Raw genomic sequence first — 27,380 nt, forward strand, 5'->3', positions numbered from 1 at the left:
ACTGCAGATTTTATTTGGGTGAATGAGTTTGGGAAAACAGCAAGAGAGGAATTGACTGTTTTTAACTTTAAATATTTTAGCAAAATGTTTTTCAGTGCCTTTGGTGTGTGTTTAGGAACAGAGAGGATCCAGGTGCCTTTTACTTTTCCCTGGGACTTGCTTCTCAGCCCCTCCTTGGTATGTCACAGACACTAGAGATAGGCGGGTGACTTTTTGCAGTGGGCGAGCCAGTAGACGTAAGGAGGCTTTGGCTATAGTTTTCATCACTAAAAAGGCAGTAAATTTAGACTTAGTCCCCATGGTGGTTCTGAACCTGGTGCCACACGACTAGGACTGGTCTTTGCACAGAATAAGCATGTGACAATTATTTGGGGGTGAATGTGTTCACTCTTGTTATTATCCCCATATGCTGAATGCTTCAGAGTATTTAACTATAGGAGATGGAAATACTTGACTTTTATTTTTTTAAAACCCTGTCTGATTATTTTCCTATTTGACACATTTGATCTACTTTGAAGAAATTATTTTGGTTTCACTGAGGGTAGCTGGCTTCTCTGTCATCTTCCTTCCCACTTCTTTATTTTCCTGTTCTCTTTTTTTCCATCACTCTCTTTTACTTCAAAATACTGGGTTTGGGGCGGGGGTCAGGGAACTTATCATTGTATATTTGTAAGCAAGATGATCTTTGACCTTGACAAGAAAGAAAAAACTAATTTGCAGTGTGGATGGATGGGATCATATGTTATTGACAAGGAGATGATTTCCCATTTGAGCAATGTGCTGCACACTTTATTGTGGCACTCTGGACCTTCTGGCTGTCTTGGATATTTCCCATATCTGAAATTTTTGGATTCTGTATAGACATGTCTGCACATTGAGCATGTGCTGCTGTGCTGCCTGGCCTCTGATCAAGTGTCCTTCTCGCTTGCACAGGTTGCACAGAGCATCGAGGACCATCATCAAGAAGTCATTGGTTTCTGCAGAGAAAACGGCTTTCATGGTTTGGTTGCGTACGACTCTGATTACGCGCTGTGCAACATCCCCTACTATTTCAGTGCCCACGCCCTAAAACTGAGCCGGAATGGGAAAAGTCTCACCACAAGCCAATACCTGATGCATGAAGTGGCCAAGCAGCTGGACCTGAACCCAAACCGCTTCCCTATCTTTGCCGCTCTGTTAGGTAGGTGGGCAGTGTGAAAGCTACCTCAAGTCATAAAGGAGTTCTGTACCAAGAACACACTGATATTTTAATTTCTAAAGCTGGAGTGTTTTGGATTCAATCTTAACTTCAAAAGAACCAGGGAATGGGTTCCTCCTCAAAAGCATTTTTTTTTTAAACTGAGCTTTTTTTTTTTTTTTTAAATATATTTTATTGATTTTTTACAGAGAGGAAGGGAGACAGTGAGGGATAGAGAGGTAGAAACATCGATGAGAGAGAAACATCAATTCAGCTGCCTCCTGCACACTCCCCACTGGGAATGCGCCCGCAACCAAGGTACATGCCCTTGACGGGAATCGAACCCGGGACTCTCCAGTCCACAGGCTGACACTCTATCCACTGAGCCAAACCGATCAGGGCTCAAACGCATTTCTTAATATTATTTTTGGCATTGCTCATAATGTGCTTCTTTTGTTCTAATGTGTTCATTTATGTATTATATTGTCCAGGCTGAACAACTAATTTTGTTAATAAATTCACTTAAAGTTTGGGCAAAATAACAGTTTTAAAAAATCACAAATGTTAACACAGTCCGACTCTGAAAATTAGACATTTAAACCTTTGGCATAAGTTGTGTTTCTTATAGAAGAAAATCTGCTGTGGTTCCCGCCCCCCCTTCACTTTTGGGACACTCACTACTTTAAAAGAAAAGCAACAAAAGTAAACTATCTTACCTTGTTTACAATGCCGACATTTTAAGTAAATATATACATGTCTATAAAAACTCCCTTGGAGAAATTCCTTATGTTGAATACATAGAAAGGAAAGGAAGAAATCTTATTTTAACTAAGATTTTATATATATATATTTGCTTAAAAATAACTGTCACTTTATGCCTGGATATTATAGTTATTTTCTTTCTTTTCTCTTTTGTCGGTTTCTCTGTCTGTATGCCTGCAACTATTTGAATATCCACTTCTAGGTTGCTGCCAGTGTGTAAGAATTGTGACCGCAATATAAGTAAGCATGCTTTGAGCAGTATAAATATGTTTTGAGCGAAGCCCTCCTGTGATTAAAATCCATGCGCTGCAGTGATGGGATTGAGGGCTGTTTGTAGCACATAAACCCTTGTGAAAGATATGTGGCCTCAAGAGAGTGAGATCACATTGTACTCTCAGTTTGTATCTGTAGAGGTTAGTGGACCAATCTGGTTGTATGGGAATTATATTGTGGAGCATTTTTAGAAATTTCTAGTTATCAGATTTTTATGAACATTCTAAAAAAGTTACACACAATTAGAAATTATTGTAAGCAAATTTTCACATTTTACAAGCCACACATTTTCACTTTATTTGGTGTTAGCAAATTGTGTAACTACCATAATCGGTCAACAAAATTCTGATTTCATAAATTGTCTTTGTTTGGATCTAATCTCATATATGTGTCTTTAAGTTTGCACTTCTCTGTTTTCTGACTGTCTTCTTAGGCAACTTATGTGACTTGAGATTGGAGGATTAAAACTAATTTTCTAAATATGCTTTCATATTTTTAAATATCTATATATATAAAAGCCTAAGTGACTGAACAACTGAACAACCAAATGACCAATCAAACGACCAGTTGACCGGTCGCTATGATGCGCACTGACCACCAGGGAGCAGACGCTCAATGCAGGAGCTGCCCCCTGGTGGTCAGTGTGCTCCCACAGCGGGAGTGCCGCTCAGCAGACTGACAGGTCTCTGTGGCCCACCAGCCTGGCAACAGCCACTCACTCCCTCAGTAGTCCTGCAGGTCCAATCTCCGGAGAAGGGCCCAGGCACCAATGGACCATCGCTGCCAGCATGATCCCGACAGCACCGCTGGCCTCCTGAAAGTCAGCCTCGGGCACCATGGCCACTTCCCTTCCCTAGACGCTGAAACGATATAAAAGCGGCTGCCAGGTGGCTCCTGACAACTGGTGCGAAAGTCAGCAGATGCCAGCCCGGCAAGGGCATCCCAGAGGGCTGATTGTGTCCCGGCCCCCACCCCGCCCCCACCCCTCACCCCCCTCGGGGCCAGCGCCAGACACAGGGCTCACAGCACTATAGCGGTGCAAGCCTCTCCTGATCAGGACTGACTGGGCGCAAGCCTGCAGCAGGCGCAGTGAGGCCGGGACGAGCAGGAGCGGCAGGCAGGAGCGGCGTTGGACTGCTGGTTTAAGGCCCAGTCCCCACAGGCTATGCCAAGGAACCCCACCGTGCACAAATTTGTGCACCAGGCCTCTAGTTAAAATATAAACGGTATTTCTCTGATGTTAAAAGTGATTATGTAGATGGTCACATTACAAAAAGTTTTATATGTACTTAAACGTTATGCAAAATGACTTGGGGATATTAACTGATTTTTAATAAACTGGAAAAGTGTATGCTTTTAGAATAGGAATGCCTTTGCTAGTTTGAGATGTAGAAGGATAGTTGTTTATTTTATTTAAGAAACATTGACTATATTTCATAGGAGATAATGCCAACTCATTCTCTTCTAACTACGTTATTTTGTGAAATTTTAAAATAAATGAAAGACAATCAGTAGTTACATATTGAGTAATTTAGTAATGAATTAATTTAGGGCTTGGAATTTCTTGAAAAAAATTAAGCAAGTTATAGGCAAACTCTTAATTGGGTGGGCATTTTTATTTTAGATTTTGTGTAAAAGTTTCAAAGTCCTCAAATGAGAAAGATTATATTTTTTTTCATTTTTGTAGTAGAAAGTATAGCTATATAAGTTGTTTTGCTTTAGAACAGTTGGGTGCAATATTCATGTAACATGTATTTGACTCATGTTTTAACAGACTATTACTGATGTAATTGGGTGAATATTTTTTTATATAAAAGCTTTAAAAAAATCTCAGACACTTCATACATCACAGTAAAGTTATATGCAATCTGTGAAAAGAGGAACACAGTGCAGAGCAGTTACTAGACAGGACATAGCTAAGCTCCTGGGCATGATGGCAGTTCAGCACTTCTGTGTCTTGTTTTGTGTGTTTAGAATATTATGATCAGGCCCTGACCGGTTTGGCTCAGTGAATAGAGCGTCGGCCTGTGGACTGAAAGGTTCCAGGTTTGATTCCCGTCGAGGGCATGTACGTTGGTTGCGGGCATATCTCCAGTGGGAGGTGTGCGGAAGGTGGCTGATCGATGTTTCTCTCTCATCGATGTTTCTCTCTGTCTCTCTCCCTTCCTCTCTGTAAAAAATCAATAAAATATATTTAAAAAAATATTATGATCAGGAATGCTGCAAATAATCTCACCCTGTTTTGCTTTCTGTTAGCCAATTAATGAGTCTGCTGTCCACATGGTGGTGACTAAATTATGATATAAAAATCACAGAATTATTTAGGAAATTACTGCTTTTAAATTGCATTGAGATAACTAACATATTGAAGATGTTTATATATTAGGCAGCAAGCACTAAATGAAGGGAGAATGTTTCCCCAAAATGTAGCTTTTTAAACTGTATACAGTGCTCATTTGTGACATAGCCTGGTGATAAGATGCACAGCTGAATGACACTGCTTGGTGGTGTTAAGATCTGTTCTTTGTCACATCTATTTGTGGGTGGCGGTAGAAATTATGGGAGGAGGGTGTTGATCCATGCCACGAGCAGTAGTCATTGTCACCTAAATTTTATAACTGCAGATTTTTACCTTTTCTGTTGAACTGGTTTACAGAATGCAATCTTCATTTGAACCAATGAAAGCTTGTATGAAGTTGGCATTATCAGGCTGTGCTTAGGTTGTTACACAGTGTACTCAGTGTGGGTGCTGCTGGAAGTGTACTGCAAATTCCCGTTGTAGTTAAGGCAACTGCAAGAAGTGGGCCTGCTCTGTGCTGCTTTATATTAAAAGATAAAGAAGTAGCCCTGACCGGTTTGGCTCAGTGGATAGAGCGTCGGCCTGCAGACTCAAGGGTCCCAGGTTCTATTCCGGTCAAGGGCATGTACCTTGGTTGCGGGCACATCCCCAGTGGGGAGTGTGCAGGAGGCAGCTGATCGATGTTTCTCTCTCATCGATGTTTCTAACTCTCTATCCCTCTCCCTTCCTCTCTGTAAAAAATCAATAAAATATATTTTTTAAAAAAAGATAAGTATTCCCAATTTCTGTGTGGAAGTTTTATGTGGTTTATCAAATGAGGTAATCTTAGGGTTCTAACTGCAGTGGTAATTTCCCTGTGTCACTATGGTGATGGCTTTTTTAGGTTCCATGTTTGCCTTCCAGGAAATCACATTCTACCTGATGAAGACCTGGCTTCCTTTCACTGGAGTTTACTTGGTCCGGAACACCCACTTGCCTCACTTAAGGTACAAATTCATTTCATTTCCAACATTTGTAATATTCAACTGTTGATTTTGTTCTTATTTTAATATAAATAATGTTCCTTTATTGTAGAAGGAACTATGCCACAAAGTTAGCAGTGTTGTGCTTTCCCCTAACTTCAGGATCTGCCCTACCTTAAAAAATAATCTGCCTTGGCTTATCCCCAACACATATATTTTAGAGAAATTATAAATGTCCTTAAAAATTTCCTTAGAGGAATTCTTCATGTCCTATACCCAGAAGGTGGAATTCTTTCAGCTAAAGATTTTATATGTTAATTTTCTTACTTACAAATGTGAGTTTTTCAATAGGTGGTGGAATCACCTCTACCTTCGATCAATGTGTTAGCCTGTACCTGTGTGTAGCCAATTGACATGCTTCCTCCAGAGCCCCCTTGCCTCTGCCTCTTCTCAGAGCTCCATCCAAGACTCAGCCTTTGCACTTCTCCCTTTCTGATTTAATATTCTGCAGTGTTTACAACCCTACCTTCCAATTCACTGATTTTTAGTCACTCACCTTCCTTTAATAGCATTACCTTTTCCTTAGGCAGCTGGAAACCAGGGCATCCTACCAGGTGACATTTACCTGGATTTTTCTAATGCTATCCCTAACTTTATGTTTTTTTATGTCTTACTGTCTGCCATCAAAAGTCACTGAGCAATGTTTTTTTTACAAGTGTTGTTAGGAAGTGTGTGTTCAACCCCAGGGAGGAGGAATCTAGGCTGGTTCCCAGAGAGTAACATGCTAGGGTCCCAGGAACATGGAGTGGACAGAAGTGTGAGGTGGGGACATATGGCAGGGCTCTTGGCAGATATCGGGGTGAAGTGCTGCCTCAGAAGTTCTCTTCCCTCTCCAGCTTGATGAGGTGCTGTGGGCATCAGCTGCACTGGCTGCCCAGTGTCTAGCCATCTCACAATCCATACCCACTGTGTGTGGGCCCTGTTTGGGTTTCATGTCATACATGGAGCCAGCTTCCAGAGTGAAAAGCAGCATAATTTGAGGCACTTTGAAGGTCTGTGGTTTATCTTACATCGTATGCAACTTTATCTGAGCGAGGTAGGACATCAGATCCTTTTTGGAATCCTATTTGAGAGTAAGTTGGGTAGCCCTGGACGGTTTGACTTAGTGGATAGAGTGTTGGCCTGTGGACTGGAAGGTCCCAGGTTTGATTCCGGCTGGGAAGGTTTGCGGGAGGCAGCTAGTCAATGATTCTCTCTCATCGTTGATGTTTCTATCTCTTTATCTCTCTTCCTTCCTCTCTGAAATCAATAAAAAAAATATATTAAAACAAAAACGTAAGTTGGGTATGAATTGTACATAAATTGAAAAATGGGCTTCGTTTATTTTGAGTTCTACCTTTTAAGGCGTTAGGAGGTAGCAGTTTGGGCACTACAGACCTTTCAACTACGGAATTCCTGCCCCTGTATTTGTGTTAATTGAAGTTAACTCAATATATTCCCTTCTCAAGAAGTCATCCTATAGTTTTGTAAGAAGCAAGCAGCACTTCTAAAATCCAAGGACATTTTGGGCTCTAGAGCAGCGGTTCTCAACCTTTGGGTCGTGACCCCTTTGGGGGTCGAACGACCCTTTCACAGGGGTCACCTAAGACCATCGGAAAACACATATATAATTACATATTGTTTTTGTGATTAATCACTATGCTTTAATTATGTTCAATTTGTAACAATGAAATTGGGGGTCACCACAACATGAGGAACTGTATTAAAGGGTTGTGGCATTAGGAAGGTTGAGAACCACTGCTCTAGAGGAAATAATGTTAGGGGCCTGGAAGGTTGAGAAAAATAAACCATTATGTAATGTGGAGGTGAGAGCTACTTAGAATCCCACTCCTGGAAGATATCCACTTTTAATAGATTGATACTTGATCCTCCAGAATTTTTAAAAAATGTACATTCTATTAATTTGTCATTATAATGTCACTATTATTATGCACATTAGCTGTACATTCTTAACGATCCCAGTGGGACTTTAGTGCACTGTACCAGGCTCTCAGCTTTTAGATTGTGAAAACCTGTTTTTAGTTAAGAAGTTTTATTTTAAATTTATATATGGAATCCCTAAAAAGAAAATATAAAACCAAACTCACTAGAGTTTTACTTGTTTATGCCTTTCCATTAGAGCTTCCTTCCTTGTTCCCCATTGGTTCTCAAGTGAAGGTGGACAGTTTGAAGTTCCAAGGAATCTGCTGGAATGGGTGGAACTCAAGTATAGCTTTTTTGTCTATTTTTCAGATGGGGGAGGGGTTCCCACATCACATCTCTGGGAAAGGGTCAGAGTCTTGGGCAGGATTTGTGCTCCCCAGTTGTTACAGATTGCTTTCAGCTCGCCTTGTCCCGGGAGGGACTGGGTCTGCCAGCAGATTCTTCCCGAGCGAGCTGGAATGCATGTTCCATCCAGAAGGAGCAGAGCTGAGGCATGAGAGGGGAGACTCTGAAAAGTACCATGTTCACAGTGCCCGGCTTCTGAGGCCGTGGGTGTCAAGGAAACAAAGGGAAGCTCAACTAGTGGCATTTCTGCTCTCTCTTTGTCTTCTCATGACCTGGAAGCTTCTAGTTTTATGTTAAATTTAGCAGTATATTTTCAGTCTTTAAATAAGTGTGCAGAACATTTCTAGCTTATTTCCGCCCCCGTGGATCGGGAACCCTGGCACTGTCCATAAGCAGGCCTTCTCTGTCATGAATGGAAGAGATCATTTGTATTGGAATAAGGCTCTCCTGGTGGTTTTCCGACCTTGTCCTCACACACACCCTGCGCCTCCCCAGTGGTCCCTGCACACCGAACACTGAGGCGGCTCACCCTGAGATAGGGCCTTGCTTGAGAAGAGACAAATCTAGGACCAGAGGACATGTGACAGAGTTGGAACTTGCCAGCCAGTTACTTCTAAAACTGCCATTCTTAGTTAGAAAACATCTCTGTTTTTATGATAGCTTTCTTGAGACAATTCACTTATCATAAAAATCTACCCCTTTAACACTAAAAACCAGTGGTGTTCACAGAGCTATGCAACCATCATTACTACATAATTTTAGAATATTTTTATCACCCCAGAAAGAAACCCTGTGCCAGTGGGCAGTCACTCCCCACTTCTCACTCTCCCCACCTCCTAGCAGCCACTAATCTACTGTGGATTTGCCTCCTCTGGATATTTTTTATAAGTGGAATTATGTGACTTCTTGTGTCTAGCTTTTTTAATAAGCATGTTTCATTTATGTTGTAGCATGTGTTAGCACTTCATTGCTTTTATGGCCAAATAATATTCCACTGTATAGGTATAACTACCACAGTTTATTTATTCATCAGGTGATGGACATTCAGGTTGTTTCTACCTTTTGGCTATTGTGAATATTCATGTACAAATCCATGTGTGGAGCTAGCTATGTTTTCATTTCTCTCAGGTATATACCTGGGACTGGAATTGCTGGTCAGGTGGTAACTCTGTGCTTAATATTTGAGGAAAACAGCGGCTACACTGTTTACATTCCTTCCAGCAATTGTGTGAGGGCTGTGTTTTCCCCACATCCTCACCACTTGTCATTGTCTGCTCTTTTATCTTTAGCTGTCCTGGGGTATAATGTTGTTTGGTTTGCCTCGCTGAGGACTGGTGATACTGAGCATCTTTCCCTGTGCTCACTGGCCAGTTGTATGTCTTTTTTGAATAAATATCTATTCAGATCCTTTATCTATTTTTAAATTGGATTATTGAGTTGTAAAAGTTCTTTTTATATATTCTGGATCTACATCTCTAATCAGATACTAATTTGCAGGTACTTTCTGTGGTTGTCTTCACATTCCTTGATTGGGTCCTTTTGATAACTCTTTAGAGACTCAGGCCACCTAAATGTACCACTTTTTACTGCTCATAATCACTCCATTCAAGTCACTTTTGTCATTTGTTACAGCTTTGGGGATCTTATCAGTCTTTCCCATTGCCTTCCAGAATCCTCTGGGAGCTCAGTGTACTGGAGATTGCCCACAGACAACATGTCCTTTGTGTCCCTTGACTGCAGTGGTCTACCCTTTACTGTATTGTAGCCTTTTAGGCCCAGAGTCATACATTGGCTCTTCTATCTGAAGCTTTAATATCCCTTCTTTTCTCTGTCACCACTGCCTTCTAGCGTTAGTATTCTCACAAGCTACGACTTTGCTCTTTGGCCCTCTTGGGGCCCTCTGCCCATTTTCTCACAGATTCTCTTTCCCTAGCCAGCCTGGGACCTCCTAGCAGGTTACCTTGAACTGATTGTACCAGCATCACTCTTAATCTTGCTCGTTCTTCCATCTCATCTGCTCAGCAAAGGCCTCTACCCTAGGTAGGTGCTATAGTCAGCATCCACTCATCTTGAGAAACACATGGCTGAACAGATGGATGCCACTACAAATTTATGGTCTAAGTTAAAGAAGGACCTAATAAATGGAGAGAGGTAATGTATTCATGGATCAAAAGACTGTTGTTATATAGTCTCACTACATCTTAATAAAAATCCCAGCAAACTTTTTTTTTTGATAGAAATTGAAAAACTGATTTAAAAATTGACATGGAATTGCAAAAGACCTAGAGTAGCAACAGAAATGCTGCAAAGGAAGAACAGAAGGACTTAAATGTTACCTAATTTAAAGACTCACTTTAAACTATAATAATCAACTCTGTGGTGTTGACATAAGGGTAGTCATGTAGATCAGTGGAGCAGAATAGGGTCCAGAAATAGACCTATACATGTGTGGTCAGTTGTTTTTGCCAGGAGTCTCAAGGTGAGTAAATGGGGAAAGGATAGTTTCTACAATAACTGTATTCCAATGCAAAACTAAGAATATGAAAATATAAAAGAGATCTTTATGCCCTTGAGCTAGGCAGTGATTTTTTAGTAAGAATGAAAAGCAAGCAATGGAGTGAGAGGACCTGTTTGCAGAATATATCAGTGGTTGGGGACTTCTATCCAGAATGTGTAAAGGACAGCACAATGAGAAGATACAGCCCAACACAAATAGGTGGAGGAGAGCTTTGAACAGACATTTTGAAGAGTGTTCAACAAGCACATAAAGAGATGCTCCGCGCTATTAGGGAATGCAAGGTAAAACCAGGCGATGTGCTGGGACCAAATGAGAAGACTGACTGATGCTCAGTGTCTGGAGATGTCAGTACCCGCCACTCTCAGACATGGCTGATGGGAAGTAGATGGTCTCTTTGAAAATAGTCTGGCAGTTCTTACAAAGTTCAATATATACCCACCATATAACCCAGCAGGCCTACTCCTGAGAAGCAAAGTCATGAGAAACAAAGTCATATGTTCAAACAAGACTTGAACCTGAGTGTCTTAGTAGCTTTATCCATTGTAGCCTCAAAAAAAACAAGCCAACCCTAACCGGTTTGGCTCAGTGGATAGAGCGTCAGCCTGCAGACTGAAGGGTCCCAGGTTCGATTCCAGTCAAGGGCATGTACCTTGGTTGCGGGCACATCGCCAGTAGGGGTTGTGCAAGAGGCAGCTGATCGATGTTTCTATCTTATTGATGTTTCTAACTCTCTATCTCTCTCCCTTCCCCTCTGTAAAAATTCAATAAAATATAAACAAAACAAAACAACAACAACAAAAAAACAAGCCATAAGTCTGTAAACTGGTGTGGGACAGGCTTACAGTGAAGTGCTGATTGCAATGAAAGGAACAAACTACTCATCTTGCAGTCTGTATGAATCTCAAAAGCATTATCTTTTTTTCCCAAGAAAAATGATTTTAAATATAATAATGTTAGATGTAATAAACATTATCAAAAGCATTATCTTAAATGAAGAGTTAAACACAAAGGAAGTATCTAGGATTGCCTTAATGTAAAACCCAGGAAAAGGCAGAACTGTAGTAATAGGCAGATTAATGGTTGCCTGGGGTTGGGATGGGAAAGGGCACAGGTGAACTATTTGGGGTGATAGAAACGTTATATTCATGATTGTGGTGGTGGCCACACAAATGTATGCATTTTTCAGAACTCGTGAATTTTGTGCCTAAAATTGATCTATTTTCTTGCATATAAAATAAGACCAATTATACTGATTTACAAAACTATGTTATCTGACTTGAACCAGGCTATCAGTATCAGCAGTTAATCCTTTTATTCTCCTTAATGTCTGCCTGAAAAGTCATCAGTCTCGCCCTAGCTGTTTTGGCTCAGCCTGCGGACTGAAGGGTCCCATGTTCGATTCTGGTTAAGGGCACATGCCCGGGTTGCGGGCTTGATCCCATTTTGGGGCGTGTTGGAGGCAGCCGATCAGTGATTCTCTCTCATCATTGGTGCTTCTATTTCTCTCCCTTTCCCTTCTTCTCTGAAATCAATAAAAAATATATTTTAAAAATATATATTAAAAATAAAAAAATATTTAAAAAAATAAAAAGATATATTTAAAAAAAGTCATCAGTCTCTTCAGACCTCTCTTCAGTTGCACCTAGGATAGTGAGTCTCCCTTAGCTCTCACCTCCCTCCACCCCCAGCCCTATTTGTGCTCTTCTTCATGATGCCCATTTTTCCAGCCTGTGACGATCCTATCCTGATATTCTGGAGCTATTGGCACCGAGTGCACTCGGAGAGCCTCTGCGTACCTCACCCTGTTGGCCCCTTTGCTTCTGTGTGGCTACCTCTTTCGCCTCTTGGCCTGTAGCTTATAAATGTGGTCCTGTCCTTCCCTCATTTTCCTAGCACCCTTTTTACCTGGGAATCTACCCAGGGCAGCCTCTCCTAATGTCCCCAGCAATTTTTAACTCCTGCACTGAATTGTCCAAGGCTGCTGATGACTCGGTTAACAGGTTTGAAGAATGCCTTTCCACCTCCCTGGGGTCCTTGACACTGTCACCTGTCCTGCTCTCTTCACTCTGCCTTGCTCCCCAGAGCCCAGCATTTTTCTGTTCATCTTTGCCTCATCCTTTCCTTGACTTCCATGCTAGCTGGGTTCCAGTGGTTGTGTGTGCAGCACCAGGGTCCATCTGCACTTTCTGTGGTCCTCATGCTTTCTTTCTGGCACATCTCATCTGCTCTTAAGGTTTCATTTACTACCTCTGTTGCTGACTCCCCAGTGTACTTCTCCCAACTAGACTCCTTACCTGAACTACGGGTGCATCCCACCTGTACACCAAATTTAACATTTCTAATTTAGAAGGGTCATCATCTCTAAATGGGCTTATCTTCCTATATTTTGTTCCTCAGCTACTGCTACTACTGTCTTTCCAGTCATTCAGGGTAGAAATTGGGAATGATCTTGGATTCTTCCTCTCCCTGCAGCTAGTCTGACCTTCTTCTCCTTCCCAACCACCTATGTTGTCCCAGGAGCTGTGCATGGTCCCCCTGTTTTGGTTCTCTGCCCTCGTGCCCACCTTCCCCGTGTCTAACACTCAGCTTGACCTCATGTCTCCCTTGTTGATAGTCTCCCCGAGCTTCCCTTCATACAAACAGGGACTTGAGGTTCATGGATTTGTTTTTAAAACATAGGTTGAGAGGACTACTGTAGTGTTGCCAACTTTTAATTGCTCTAAATATGAATATTAGAAGTAAAAAGGAACTATTTACCACCATTTTATAGGACACTTCAGTCCTAAAAGACGCAGTTTAGAAGATAACACCAGAGTGTAGTTGCCAAGTGTACAGTCTGTCTGCAGGTTTGGATGGTGGCCCGACCACTTAGCTGGTCCTTTGTCAAATGGGGACATTCAGAGTGCACCCCATGGCGGTTTTTGTGAGGATTAAATGAAGTGACACATGCCGAGATCAGTGTCTGCCACAGCACTCGGAAATATTAGAACGTTCCCCCAGGAGAGGAATGACCCACAGGACACGACAGGCCCAGTTGTAAGTGGACATCCCTGCAGGAGGGGGCCCAGACCCACCTGCCTTTCCATCAGGCCTGCTGGTGCTCCTTGCCTGGATAGTGTGATGAGAACCTATTTTTGCTCAGTTTTAATACATTAAATATGTTAAATTTTATGTGAAATACTTCAGTATATCTGCATGGCAGTTTCCATCTATAGAGCGGTTGTCACATTTGGCATTATTTGTGATTAGCTGCATTTAGCAGCCTTTTCATAGCTTTATTGAGGCAGATATATGTAAGATAGTGATACCGGTCATAACTTTTCAAGAATCTCAAAGGCATGGCTGTTTGTGGTTACCTAACAGCTTTGGTATTTAAATGTTTTCCTTACTTTTGACTCTTTATAGAGAACACTGGGCCTTGGGGTATGGTCAGTGAATTGGGAATTGGAGGAACCCTTTGTACAGCTCCTTGGGTTGGTCTGTACGCCAGCGTGGGAGACCAGGTTTGGAGCAGCGATGCTGCTGTGTCAACATATGTGCCTTACCCACGAGTGAATAGTGACCAAATCAGGTGTCCCTTTCCTTCCCTGAAATTGCCCAAACACAGAGTATTTGTAATCATCACACTTAGCTATTTTCCGAGTGAAAGTGAAGTGGATCAGGATCTTCTGCTTTCTTCATAAAGAAAATATTTTAAGTCACAAACTATAGTGTCCACTATATACTAATATGACATAAAGTAAAATATAGTCCATTCAAATGCACCCATGTTTCCTACTCCAGCATGAGTTCTAGACAACTTTTAAAATGTACTTTATAAATACTTTTACTAAAGTCGGATCGCTTATTCACTTATGCAGATTGGAGGGAAATGCTCCATAATGAATTATCATCATCTCTGAAGTTACCTCCTCCCTACCTCAGCTCTTACACACATCTTCACATAATCTTGACGTTATGTGAAGCTTGTGTTGTATTCCCTCGCATGTAATGAGCGGCGGAGAGAGTTTGGGAGCAGCCGCACCAGTAGTCTCAGAATCACGGTTTTGCCTGGCATTTTTAGTAGCACACGAACTCCCACAGGGACTGAGTGACTGCGTAGATTTTAGAGATAAGCCACAGGTCCTGCACAGAATCAGCATGGGGAAGACTGAGAGTGACTGTCATTCATGCTTTGGCATTCTGTGCTGTCCTTATTGTCCTGTAACTTCATAATGAGTAGTCTTAACATGGTAAGAAATTAAACCACTATGGTGCTTGCAGAAATGCACATGATTTACACATAACATTTATATGAATATGAAGTTAGGATGCAACTGGGAGAGATCATCAAGGTTGTTGTTTTTTTCCACTTAGTTAAAATTTATTTCAGACTAATCAAAATAGCAGTACTGCATTTTCTTATAGTATATAAATACTTCATATAAAACTTTTTGAAAATCTAGAAACAATTACCTAATCCCTAACAACACATTATAGGATTTTTAAAGGCAAACTAAAATACCAATGAACTTTGACATAAATATGAGGACGTAATTATCAGTAAGATAATTGATATATACTATTCAAACAAAACAAAACAAAACAAAACAAATCTTTCTTTACACTTTGCATGTTTAAGTTTGCTTCATTCTTTCAATTCTTTGGGTTTCTAACATTATTACATTTTCCAAAATTCTTCATAAAGAAAATATTTTAAGTCACAAACTATAGTGTCCACTATATACTAATATGACATAAAGTAAAATATAGTCCATTCAAATGCACCCATGTTGCCCTAGCCGTTTTGGCTCAGTGGATAGAGCGCCGGCCTGCGGACTGAAAGGTCCCAGGTTCGATTCCGGTCAGGGGCATGTACCTTGGTTGCGGGCACATCCCCAGTAGGAGGTGTGCAGGAGGCAGCTGATCGATGTTTCTCTCTCATCGATGTTTCTAACTCTCTATCTCTCTCTCTTCCTCTCTGTAAAAAATCAATAAAAAAAACATATTTAAAAAAAAAATGCACCCATGTTTCCTACTCCAGCATGAGTTCTAGACAACTTTTAAAATGTACTTTATAAATACTTTTACTAAAGTCGGATCGCTTATTCACTTATGCAGATTGGGGGGAAATGCTCCATAATGAATTATCATCATCTCTGAAGTTACCTCCTCCCTACCTCAGCTCTTACACACATCTGGTGAGCAGTGGGGCAGCTTTTTTCAGGCCTTTAGTTTCCTGAATTTTCAAGGATTTTAAATTTCTGCCAATATAAAGGGGGAAAAATATCTTAGTTGACGAAAATTATATATTCTGTAGAGATAAAATTCATAGGTTGAGGATTATTTGAGAAATAAGTAAAACTTTATACCTTTTCTCAGGCTACAAGCACTGTTTATCCTGCTATTGAATTATATGTGTGCACACATCTACAACAGAGTTTAAACTGGGTCTTATTAAAACGTTTCCTGGGTGTATGTGGGGCGATAGCTAACTTTTGTATCAAGAAACTGGTGTTCATTGAAATCATGTGGCAAAGCTGATGCTGACCTTTTCCTAAAGATGCAACACCAGATGTGCTTTCTGGCCTCTGTTCAGAGTGACAGGCGTGGGACGGTGCAGACAGGCTCAGACTCCTGTCAGCACACAGGTGTAAGGGTTAAAGGACAAAAGAACTGAAGTTAAAACAAATTTTGGAACAAGAATGTATTCTTTAAACGAGAGGAAAACTATTTTCCAACACAAAATTATAGCACATATAGATTTTTAAAATACTCCTTTTAAAAAAATCATTTTTATTGATTTTAGAGAGAGAAAGGGAGAGGGACAGAGAGAAAGAGAAACATGGATGAGAGAGAAATATAGATCAGTTGCCTCCTGCACGCTCCCTGCTGGTATGTGCCCTGACCAGGAATCAAACCCGAGACCTCTCCGTGCATGGAATGAAGCTCAGCAGGTCAGGGCAAAAATACTCCTTTTTTTTTTTTTTTTTTGGTCTTAAAACAACAACAAAAAAATGTTCTGGGGTTTTGAAACCACTTAGAATTGGAACAGGCTCTATAAAATAACCTCATCAAAGAAATGACTAATTAAAACGAAATTTCACAGGTCATCATGTCTGTATACAATATGCACGATATAACAGAAATGGAATAGCTGGATTTTCCCCAAAGTCTATAATACACCAAGTCTGTTGACTGTTTTTCTTTCTGTGAGCCAGCACTTGCTGTAGATGTGCAGACCTGGCATTTACTGGGGAAGTTACGTCTCACCTCTGATGGGGGACCTGCCATTTTATCAGAGACATTTCATCTCCATTGTACAAAAGTTATGAACCTGTCAAATTATCCTTTCTAGTGAAACATTTTTAACAGCTTAGGAGAGTTTTTAATCAACATATCACCTGAAAGAGAACCTTGGGTTTTGATTGAATCCTTTGCCACTGTGACATGGTGGGTGTAATTTGATTGAAATATAATATGGTAACTACTTTGTACTATTTAAATTAATTCAGTTTCAGACATTCCTATACTGTAGATGTTTATTAGCTCCCGTGTTCACCCCTTGAATTGCTGAAGTAATGGGTGGAAATCAGGGAGGGACTCTAAAGAAGCAGAGGTTATCTCTGTCTGGTGGCTGGCACTGGCTGCAGGGAAGACTGCCATGGCATGTGTGGTGGGCCTTCTAAGGATTCTCGTGGCGTTGCTGCAGTGTGGGCCCAGCCTGTGCGCATACAGCTCGGGGTGATTTCCACCAGCACTGGCACTGTGGACATGTGGCCGTGCCAACCACTTGTTCAGGGGTTATCCCTGGTGTCCCGCTGCTTGGAGACATGTGAGGCCCACATTGTTTGGCTAGGGCAGAAGTGTGGCAGGTCTCTGGGCAGGCCTGGGAGGGTGGCTGGCCAGGTGACTGCAGGCACACATGCACTGGGCCTCTGCTCTAACCCAGTCCTGGGTCTCCTGGGGTGTTCAGAACTAAATACAAAGTAGAGGCTGTCAAGATCGGCAGAAGGAACGGGATTGTCATGGATGGCACAGTGTGGCCTGCTGGCTCAGGGATTCTGACAGAGGTAAGGCCGGCGGAGGCCAAGCCCCAGGTGGGCCTGCCCTCATTAAGTGCCTTCCACATCTTTCCCACCTGTTCCATGGGAGACAGCAGTGCACCTTTTTCAGCAGGAAATAGGATATTGGGGGAAAGATGATACCAAAAGTGAAAATGTGTCACGTGAGAGGATATTTTGTGTGGAGGCAGTTATCATAAATTTCCACACAGATGTTATCTATTTATTATTTAATTATCCTGCCTGGAAGCTAAGGGGTTAATTTATACAAGTGTCTGGGAGATTTTTCCAGCTCCAAAATGTTATTTCTTTACTTGTAAAACAAGTGACTAACAATTACTGAAATTGCTACAAAGTATCATAAAAGACAATTAGATCATAAACATTTGCTTCTTAATTAAACAGAATTTACTGTGTATCCTTGGAGATAGAAAGTACATGTCTTCAACTTTAATTTAGGTATGTAGCAATATAAACTTTTGAGCTAAAATAAAAAACCTCAATACTGCTAAAAAAAAAAAAAAAAAGGGGAGAAGAAATGGGACTCCCATTAAAATATTTTGAAGCCTGTCTTGAAGCAGCCAGCACTTCATTTATTTGGTGTGTTAATTTTGTTTTTATGAATAGACAAGGACAGATTACTGTAACTCTCATGTGCAGTTACTGCTATAACGGGATAAGGCCAATGCTATTCTCCAGTGTCTGGGAAGATTTAGCAACATAAGGTGGTAGCCCTTTTTGTGGGTCAACATGTCTCAATGTGGTTATTTCCAGTCAAAAGTGTGTAGATGAATACCCTCACGTATAGGGTGTGTGTGTGTGTGTGTGTGTGTAGATGGATATAGAGAGACATATTTAAGGTGGCCAAGATTTTTAGGGTTTTTTCTTTCCCCACTGAGTTGGTTCTGATGACACTCGGTTTTCTAACAGGAATTCGTGATTTCCCTCACACACACCATGGCATGGTGTTTAAAGAAAATACAAATTAAAAGTTAGGAGTGTCAAAATTTTAATAAATTGGGTGTTTGTAAACATATCTATATTAAAATGTACCAGGAATCTTACTACTAAATGGAATTCTATGGTCAGTCGTGGTAAAGCTTAGTACCATCTGAATTTTAGAAGTCATCTCATGTGCTCTTTCTTCTAAGCTAAAGCGTCTCGTGTGCAGTGAAGCCTTCCAAGTCTGCCTGTGGTACTGCATGCCGTCACTTCCGCTTTCCTGGGGCCGATTGAGGTCGGGGGGTGGGGGGAGGGGGGACAGGGGCCACTATGTTATCACCATCAGGGTCTGCCCTGAGTAAGGAAATACTGGAGTTCACCCTGAGTCAGATTTGGAAGGCTATGTTAGGATGAAGCAGGAAGGGTGAGGGGTAAGTGGGCATGAGGGAAGAGTCTGGGCCATGGGGACATTGTAAAGGACGCAGGTTTACGGTGGTCTTAAACACTCAGAAGGATTTGGGGGCTCTTTAATTATAGGATCTGTTCACCTCAAGGATCTTTTAGCCACAGTGTTATGGGATGTGGGTAGTGAAGACAAGGATATCTGCAGGAACAAAAGCAACACTGTCATTTTCATTTGAGGTCGGTGGGACAGCGAGGGGCTGCCCATGAGTCCATGGTGTCCTGGTGTCAGAACACCCCTAGGAGAGTCAGCTTGTGTCACCTCAATAGCTCCCCCACCAGAGGAAGGCCTTTTCATATTTTGGCCTTTTTATATCTAGCAGATTCTGTTGTTACCATGTTAATTGTCATGTTTTTGTTCTGTATGTAAAACCTTTCTAGAATGACCAGCCATTCCAGTATCATCTACAGCATGATTAGGTGATCCTAGGTTTTCAGAGCCACCAGGCATGCAAGGGCACTTAGCCCCCCTGCAGTCCCTGTCCCTGTCTCTGTCCCCATGGTGTGCACTCAGTGAGGGGGAAATGCCAAGTTCTGCAGAGTGTAGGCCACTCAGGGTTTCCGTCCTGACTCCCCACTCCTGGGGCTGCCACCAGGCTCTCCTACCTGCCCTGCTGCTGAACTGTTAAATACTCTGAAGGTGGGAGCGGTTAGAACTTCGTGCCTTCCAGACTGGCTGGAATGCGCTGTTCCAGGGACGTCCTCCCCGTGGGCAGGTGTGTGCCAGAGGTTTTTCTCCTTGGCATGGGAGGACTTGGGTTTCTGGGAAGGCTTCTGGCCCACAGGCATGGCAGTGGCCCTCTGCAGTCCATTCTGTGGGGTTTGCCTTCCTGAGAGAGTAGAGCAGCTGCTCCAACATGTGAAACATTGTTTCCAGTCGGAATTATTGCTTTTTAAGAAAAGGAAATTGAATGTACTCTGTGCATCTGAAAATTTGCATAATAATAACTTAAAAGTGTAAATATGTATTTTCCCAGAGGTTTCTTCTATTCCATTTGATTAGGCTGAGTTTTTCTAATTTTCTTCCCCCTCCCTTTTCCTTTTGGTGTCTTAAAACAACCCAAATTTCTATAGGTCACAGTTCTACCATACAAGTCACAAGTCCAAAACGGGTCTCACTGAGGTAAAGTCAAGGTGCCGGTGGCCACATTCCCTCGGAGGCTCAGGGAGAGTGTTTCCTGCCTTTTCTGGCTTCCAGAGGCCACCGCACACTGTGGCCCTTCTTCCACTGTCAAAACAAGCAGCACGGGTGGAGTCCTCAGGACTCTGTGAAGCCGTTGAGCCCATCTGAGCAATTCAGGGTAACAGGCTGGGCCTGAGGTCAGCTGGCTGCCATGGAACACACCACATTCACACGGGAGTGGCAGGAGTGCACAGCTCTGGAGACCCAAAGCCTTTATTTATTTATTTATTTTTTTAAATTTTTTTTTTTAATATATTTTATTGAATTTTTACAGAGAAGAAGGGAGAGGGATAGAGAGTTAGAAACATCGATGAGAGAGATCGATCAGCTGCCTCCTGCACAGCCCCCAGTAGGGATGTGCCCGCAACCAAGGTACATGCCCTTGACCGGAATCGAACCCGGGACCCTTGAGTCCGCAGGCCGACGCTCTATCCACTGAGCCAAACCGGTTCGGCCAAAACCTTTATTTTATGTATTTATTTCTTTGTTATGATATGTCCTAAAATTTTTTAAAAATAATTCTTTATTGTTGAAATTATTACATATGTCTCCCTTTTTCCTCCCCTTGATCCTCTCCCGCCCACCCCTGTTCCCCTTCCCCCGCCCCAGGCCGTCAGCACCCTACTGTCTGTGTCCATGGGTTATGCACGTATGCATTCAAGGTCTTCGGTTCATTACCTCCCACCTTTCCTCTGAGATTCTCCACTCTGTTCCATGCTTCCATGTCTCTGGATCCACTCTGTTCACCAGTTTATTTTGTTACTTTGATTCCACATATGAGTGCGATCATGTGATACTTGTCTTTCTCTGACTCACTTATTTCACTTAGCATGATACTCTCCGGGTCCCTCCATGCTGTCTCAAAGGGTAAGAGATTCTTCTTTTTTACTGCTGCATAATATTCCATGGTATAAATGTACCACAGCTTTTTTATCTACTCATCTACTGATGGGCACTTGGGCTGTTTCCAGATTTTAGCTATTGTAAATTGCCCTGCTATGAACATAGGGCTGCATACATTCTTTCTGATTGGTGCTTTGGGTTTCTTAGGATATATTCCTAGAAGTGGGATCACTGGGTCAAATGGCAGATCCATATTTAATTTTTTGAGGAAACTCCATACTGTTTTTCCATAATAGCTGCACCAGTCTGCATTCCCACCAGCAGTGTACTAGGGTTCCCTTTTCTCCACATCCTCACCAGCACTTGTCATTTGTTGATTTGTTGATGGTAGCCATTCTGACAGGTGTGAGATGGTACCTCATTGTCATTTTGATTTGCATCTCTTGGAAGATTAGTGACTTTGAACATTTTTTCATATGTCTCTTGGCCTTCTGTATGTCCTCTTTGAAGACGTGTCTATTTAGGTCCTTTGCCCATTTTTTAATTGGATTGTTTGTCTGCCTTTTGTGAAGTTGTATGAGTTCCTTATATTTTTTGGATATTAACCCTTTATCAGATGTATCATTTCCAAATATGTTCTCCAATACAGAGGTCTCTCTTTTTGCTGTGGTGACTTGGCAGCTGCGGTTCTCGGGTGACACACCTGGAACCACAGAGGAGGGAGCCCGATTCTGGGGTGCGTCACATGAGAACTGCCCTCTCGCAATCCAGGACCCTTCCGGGGATGTTGGAGAGCCGGTTTGGGCCGATCCCTGCAGGCCAGGCTGAGGGACTCCACCGGTGCACTAATCTGAGCACCAGACCTCTAATTGGTGTATAAAAAAGCCATCGATTTTTGGGTGTTGATTTTGTATCCTGCTACATTGCCAAATTCATTTATTAAATCTAGTAGTTTTTTCTTCTGGTCTGATCGCTGTGGCTAGGACTTCCAGTAGTATGTTGAATAAGTTTGGTGAAAGTGGACATCCCTGTCTTGTTCCTGTTCTTGGGGGAAATGGTTTTAGTTTTTGCCCATTGAGTAGGATGTTCACTGTAGGTTTGTCATATATGGCCTTTATCATGTTGAGATATGCTCCCTCTATTCCCACTTTGCTGAGAATTTTTATCAAAAATGTGTGTTGGATTTTGTCAAATGCCTTTTCTGTAACTATTAATATGACCATGTGATTTTTGTCTTTCAGTTTGTTTATGTGATGTATCACGTTTATTGATTTGTGAATATTGTACCAGCCTTGCATCCCAGGAACATAACCCACTTGGTCATGGTGTATAATTTTTTAATATATCGCTGGATGCGATTTGCTAATATTTTGTTTAGGATTTTATCATCAAGGATATTGGCTTGTAATTCTCTTTCTTTGTAGTGTCTTATCTGGTTTTGCAATTAGGATAATTCTGGCCTCATCAAAAGAGTTTGCAAGTGTTCCTTCCTCTTGGGTTAGGCCCAAAGCCTTTAGATCCTTTGCCCCTTCTTTATCTTTATGCTCTTCATGATGAAATGGAAAACAAAGACATCATTTTGTGCTGTCATTCAATTTTTTTTTTTTTTTAATTTCTGGAAATAAAGTTAGTACCTGATTCGTCTTTGTTCCTGAGAACAACACATGGGCATAGCTATAATTATATATCTGTTTACTTACCTTTTCCTGGTATCAACTATTCTGAGACAATAAAATACTCCTATACTTTATTCCAAAAGTCTTTTATCAGATATGTCCCTCAGCAGGAAGGGATACTGGCTTCCTCCCTCGTCTTTCTGCAGTGGACTTGGGCGGTTGGGGCTGTTGCCTGGCACAGCCTTCTGCTGGCTGGCATTGAAAGAAAGGAAGCATCTGTGGCCCAGGGGTTCTCATGGTTGTGTGCTGGCTGTTACGGGGCTCAGGGTCTCAAGCCTGGAACTGATCATAAGCAGGTCGCAGACCTGGTCTCAGAAGTAATGAAAGGCTGTCAGATGCTGCTTAACCTAACTGGGCTGTATTTCAATAACTGTAAGGGAGATCCAGGGCTTGAACCTCAGAGTACCAGAGTCTTGGGGCCAAGTGCTCACAGATTGGGAACAATTCGGTCCTTGACAGAAAACAACACCTGGGGTTTCTGGACCCTGTGTTTGGAATTAGACCGTTGACATTTGTGCTTGTTTTCTCAGGTCCGGGCCCACCAGCTGGTCTTGCCGCCATGTGACGTGGTGATCAAGGCTGTGGCTGACTACGTCCGCAACATCCAGGACACCTTGGACTTGGATGCCATAGCTAAAGATGTTTTCCAGCATTCTCAGGTAGAAATGCAGGCTCTGGGGCAGCGGTTTGCACAGTGGTGTGCGCCAGGTTTGGAAGGGGCTTGAGAAGCACACACTGGTGTGTCCAGGAGCACTGGCCCGGCTGTCAGGCCTCCATGCCAGCCCTCCCAGCTGGCTCCTCTGGCCTGTACTGGAGAGGGATTGAGGGAGATGAGTGTTGAGGTCTCTGTTGCTTCTAGAGTCTCCATCATAACTTGATAGGATTTCTACTAAGAAGACAGACATATCAAGTGGGTCAAGTGGAATTGTGAATCTCTGATTTGTCCTTCCCTTCAGGTGATGGTCAGGGGTTTTGTCTTCCTTTTGTGGGAAGTAAAGAATTTGAGGCATCGGGGTTAGTAAAAGAGTTGAAGTTTGTGTGACTTCTGTCTGCTCCCTGAAGATCTAAAACAGCTGCCCCACTTGCTGGACATGGAAAGTAAAACTTCTGGCAGCACCAGGGACTTGACCAAGAAGTTAAAGGCTATATCGCAGAACCCAGGGCTCTGATGGCCACTTCAGGTTCTGTGTTAACTGCCTTGCTCTCTGGATTTTCCTTGAAGATTTTAATGTCATTCTAAACTCTTATCTAGCTTGAGAGGCTACAGATATTTTATACATGTACTGAATTATAAAAATATGTTGAAACATATGACCCATGGCATGCTAATTTACACAGGTTTTCTATGTTTATTTTAGTCTAGAACAGATGACAAAGTTTTTCGATTCAAGAGAGCAATTGCATATTATTCAGCGACTAGTAAGCCTGTGGCATTTCACCCACCACACTACTTAGGTAAGTAAATCAAGGCCTTTATGATGGATGCTGACCATGCAGTAACCAAGGAGATTTAAATATTTACCTGATAACCTTATAGGCTTCTTTTGAGAGGAGATCTCTGCAGTTATATAAATAAATGTAGCCGAGCTTCCTGGGCAGACTCAGTAGTAATCCCTGAAAGTACTGAGGAGCAAGAGGAAACCCAGAGACATATGGAAGTGGAGGAGAAAAGTAGGGCCACGAGGACCAAGGTTGTAGATGGTGGTGATGCTAGAGTCTCTGTCCCCTAAGTGTCCTCTTGCAGAGTGCATTGAGGACATAGAAGACCTGATGCTTTCACGAGTGCATGGATGTGTGTCTCCTCTTTTGTTGTCTTTTTTCTTTTCATTTCTTTTCTTTTTTTTTTTCTTTCAAAAGACAAAATTTAACTCAATGATTTAAAATTGGGGGATAAACACAGTTATAAACTGTTTGCCTGAAGCCTGCTTGGCGTGACTATCTCCTGAGAGGTTGTAAAGTAATAGTCTCCTCCCAGAGTCAGATTGCCTTTCTTGGGGTGCAGAGCAGTAAAGCTTTGGGAAATTATGCTGCCGATTGTTGCTCCAGTGTGCTCACTGCATATACAAGAGATGGCATGTTCCTGACACTGTCAGAGGAATAAGACTTTTTACTGGTTTCAGAAGATTGATCCCAGGGTTGAAAATGTCCCTAATACTTGTCCTTTATGTTCATTTGCTCCTTTAAGCACAGCGTTAGTACTGTGTGCTATGTAATTTGGGCACAGAGATAAAAGGCAAGTGCTAGCTGCTGATGGCTGTCTCTATGGGTGGGTGATGGACAAGTGAGTATGGATGGTCCTGATGCTGCGGGACCAAGGAGGGTGGGGGCAGCGGGGACAGGCCATATCCTCTGCTGGCTCATTTTCCTGTTGGGACGGTGTTTGTCACAGAGGCCTCCTTATGGAACAGGGCTCACTCTCCTGTTGCTTTCCCTCAGCCCCCGCCATTATTCATTTTCTTCCCTGTAGCCAGAGTAATGTTTAAAAATGTATTGGTCCATGCTTTCCCATCTCATCTACTGCCCACCTGCGTCCCCATAGTCTGACTCCCATTGCCCTCTGCCCCCACTCTCCAGGCCCTGGCTTCATTCCTGCCTGGAGTGTGTCACACTGGCTCCAGCCCTAAGGCCTCTGCACTGGCTGTGGGCCTAGAGCTCTCCCTCCCTGACTGGCTATCCTTGAGCTATTCCAGTGTCTGAGATCTAGGTTTCACTGTCACTTCTCCGGTCTTTCATCTATATCAGCCCACCAGGCCAACATCATGCCACCTAACTTTAATTCTCACACCACTTCCACCCCTAATTATTTCAACGTTGGGGGAGCCAGGATCTCACCTGTCACCTTCACTCTTGTACCTGCAGTGGGCAAGTATTTGATTGAATGACTTAATTCATGAAAAGTTGTTGAGTCTGGATAGTGAAATGATTGGATGTAATTTAGGGTTACTCTTGGAGAGGGGGTTTTGAGGTGTTGGAAGGAGGTACACTTGATACCATGTATTACTTTACTTTAGTTAAGGAAGACATGATGGAGACAGATTGTGGTGTCCTTGTTTTACTCCAGGCACAGGGATGTCCAGTAGATGCTGGTGAGACAGATGAGAGGCTGAGTTCCAAGGCTGTGGGCATCTTGATTCCTCACCTCTCAGCTACAGGTGTCCTGTTTTAAAGTGAGATACTTATGTGACTATGAAAAAGAATGTCTATGTAAAGTAGATACTTATTGAATGCTTGTTACTGTCAGTGTTATTCTTGTAGGAAGAATGGCTAGAAAAGGTAGTGAATGATTAATGTTGAATGAATAGTCAGAAAGTCTGAAGGGAGCAGCTCATAGGACGTATTTAGTATTTCCTGTATCTAGGTGATGTCTGGTCCTCCTGTGGCAGTTGTGGATTAAGCAATCATTATTGTGTACTTGGGACTAGAACACTTATGCAAGAGGAGGAAATTAGGAGAAAAGGGGTAGAGACATTTAACATTTGGCATTGATATGAGTTGATAGATGAGTTTAAATTAGTTTTAAATTTGAGCTTCTTAAAAAATATGTAATGTTCTATAAAGTGCTTTCATATTTTTATTAAATCATCAAATGACATTTCAGTGTGAGTATTTTATAGATGAACTTGACACTCCTGAATACACTTTCACTATTTAGTGTTTTTTGGAGAACAGAGGTATAAGTGGTAAAGAATCTGGGTGTTTAGAGTGACATTTGTAGGCAGGTTAATGTAGGTGGTAAGTGCCTGTAAATCCTTCTATAAAGCATTTCCTGAGGCTTCTGACTGCTGCAGAAATCTGAATTGTACTGAGGGATTCACAAAGCTCCAGCACAGAACCACAGAGGGCAGGGTGTGGGGTAGGGTGGAGTTAAGGGTGGCTGTGTGTGTTCTGGAGTGTCAGGATAAGATTTGAGAGAGGTTGGGACAATATTCGGAGGAAAGGGCAATATTCAAGTCAGGTACACACAATTTGAAGTCAGCAGAAATGGATTCATGTAAAAATCACCTTTGTTGTTTTTCTTCTGATAAGTATAGATAGAAACAAAAGTAATCTGGAGATCTAGTGATCCTTGGTTTTTCCTGTGCTAATAGGGTCCCATTGTGGAGCTAAGCGGACAGTGAGGACTGAGATGGAAATCAAGAGTCTAGAAGCAACATTGACTTGGGGCAAATGCTTTCTTGGCATCCTAAGTTAGAACCCAAGACCTATTTTTCCATAAAGATCTACACTAATAAAAGAAAAAGATGCAAATTGATCGTACCTTCTCAACACCCACCAGCCAATCAGGAGTGATCATGCAAATTAACCCAACAAAAATGACAGGTTAATTTGCATACACAGGCGCCGGGGGGCGGGGCGGGGCGGGACGGGACACTTGGGTCATCGCCATGGCGACGACACAGGCTTTACACACTACCCCAGCCGCCCTGGGCCTCTGGGCAGTGTGGGAAGGCTGAAAGGCGGCTCTGGCTGGAGCAAAGGTGGTGCCGGCAGCCAGGGGAAGGAAGGCCCATTCTTGCATGAATCTTCGTGCATCCAGCCTCTAGTATTCATATAAAGTCATAAGTGGCTTTTGCCAACTATAGTGCATTATATTATCCTATAGGAATACACATTCAGAATTTTGAACAAATAGTATCCTATCTAATAAAGAGGTAATATGCAAATTGACTATCACCCCAACACACAAGATGGCTACCCCCATATGGTCAAAGATTGCCGCCCCCATGTGGACACAAGATGGCCAGCAGGGGAGAGGAGTTGGGGTATTTCAGTCTTATGCCCAGTGCCCCAGAGGGACAGCTGAATTTGGACCAACTCTGGCCCCTTAAAAGATCAAAGCTCTCAATCAGGGGTAAAGGAAAATAGTTCCTGATACTTTTCCCCAACTTATCACTAGAGATGGCAGCCAGCT

The 27,380-nt window shown here is 42.3% G+C and overlaps 1 protein-coding gene across 2 annotated transcripts in view; it reads left to right on the forward strand.

Moving 5' to 3' along the window:
• The first annotated feature begins 908 nt into the window (after nucleotides 1-908).
• The window catches only part of FAM120A (family with sequence similarity 120A), a 92,916-nt gene continuing 66,444 nt past the window's right edge, over nucleotides 909-27,380 (forward strand). The window contains exons 1-4 of one of the 2 annotated variants that reach the window (XM_023745752.1): nucleotides 909-1,180; nucleotides 5,415-5,497; nucleotides 22,999-23,127; nucleotides 23,827-23,923. In XM_023745752.1, the coding sequence (XP_023601520.1) occupies nucleotides 1,114-1,180; nucleotides 5,415-5,497; nucleotides 22,999-23,127; nucleotides 23,827-23,923 (376 nt within the window). In that variant the 5' untranslated portion in view covers nucleotides 909-1,113. The remainder of the gene's footprint in view (nucleotides 1,181-5,414; nucleotides 5,498-22,998; nucleotides 23,128-23,826; nucleotides 23,924-27,380) is intronic. The other variant, XM_023745751.1, reaches the window with a different exon arrangement.

The sequence above is a fragment of the Myotis lucifugus genome, unplaced genomic scaffold (assembly GCF_000147115.1).
Source record: "Myotis lucifugus unplaced genomic scaffold, Myoluc2.0 scaffold_577, whole genome shotgun sequence".
NCBI classification, from domain to species: Eukaryota; Metazoa; Chordata; class Mammalia; order Chiroptera; family Vespertilionidae; genus Myotis; species Myotis lucifugus.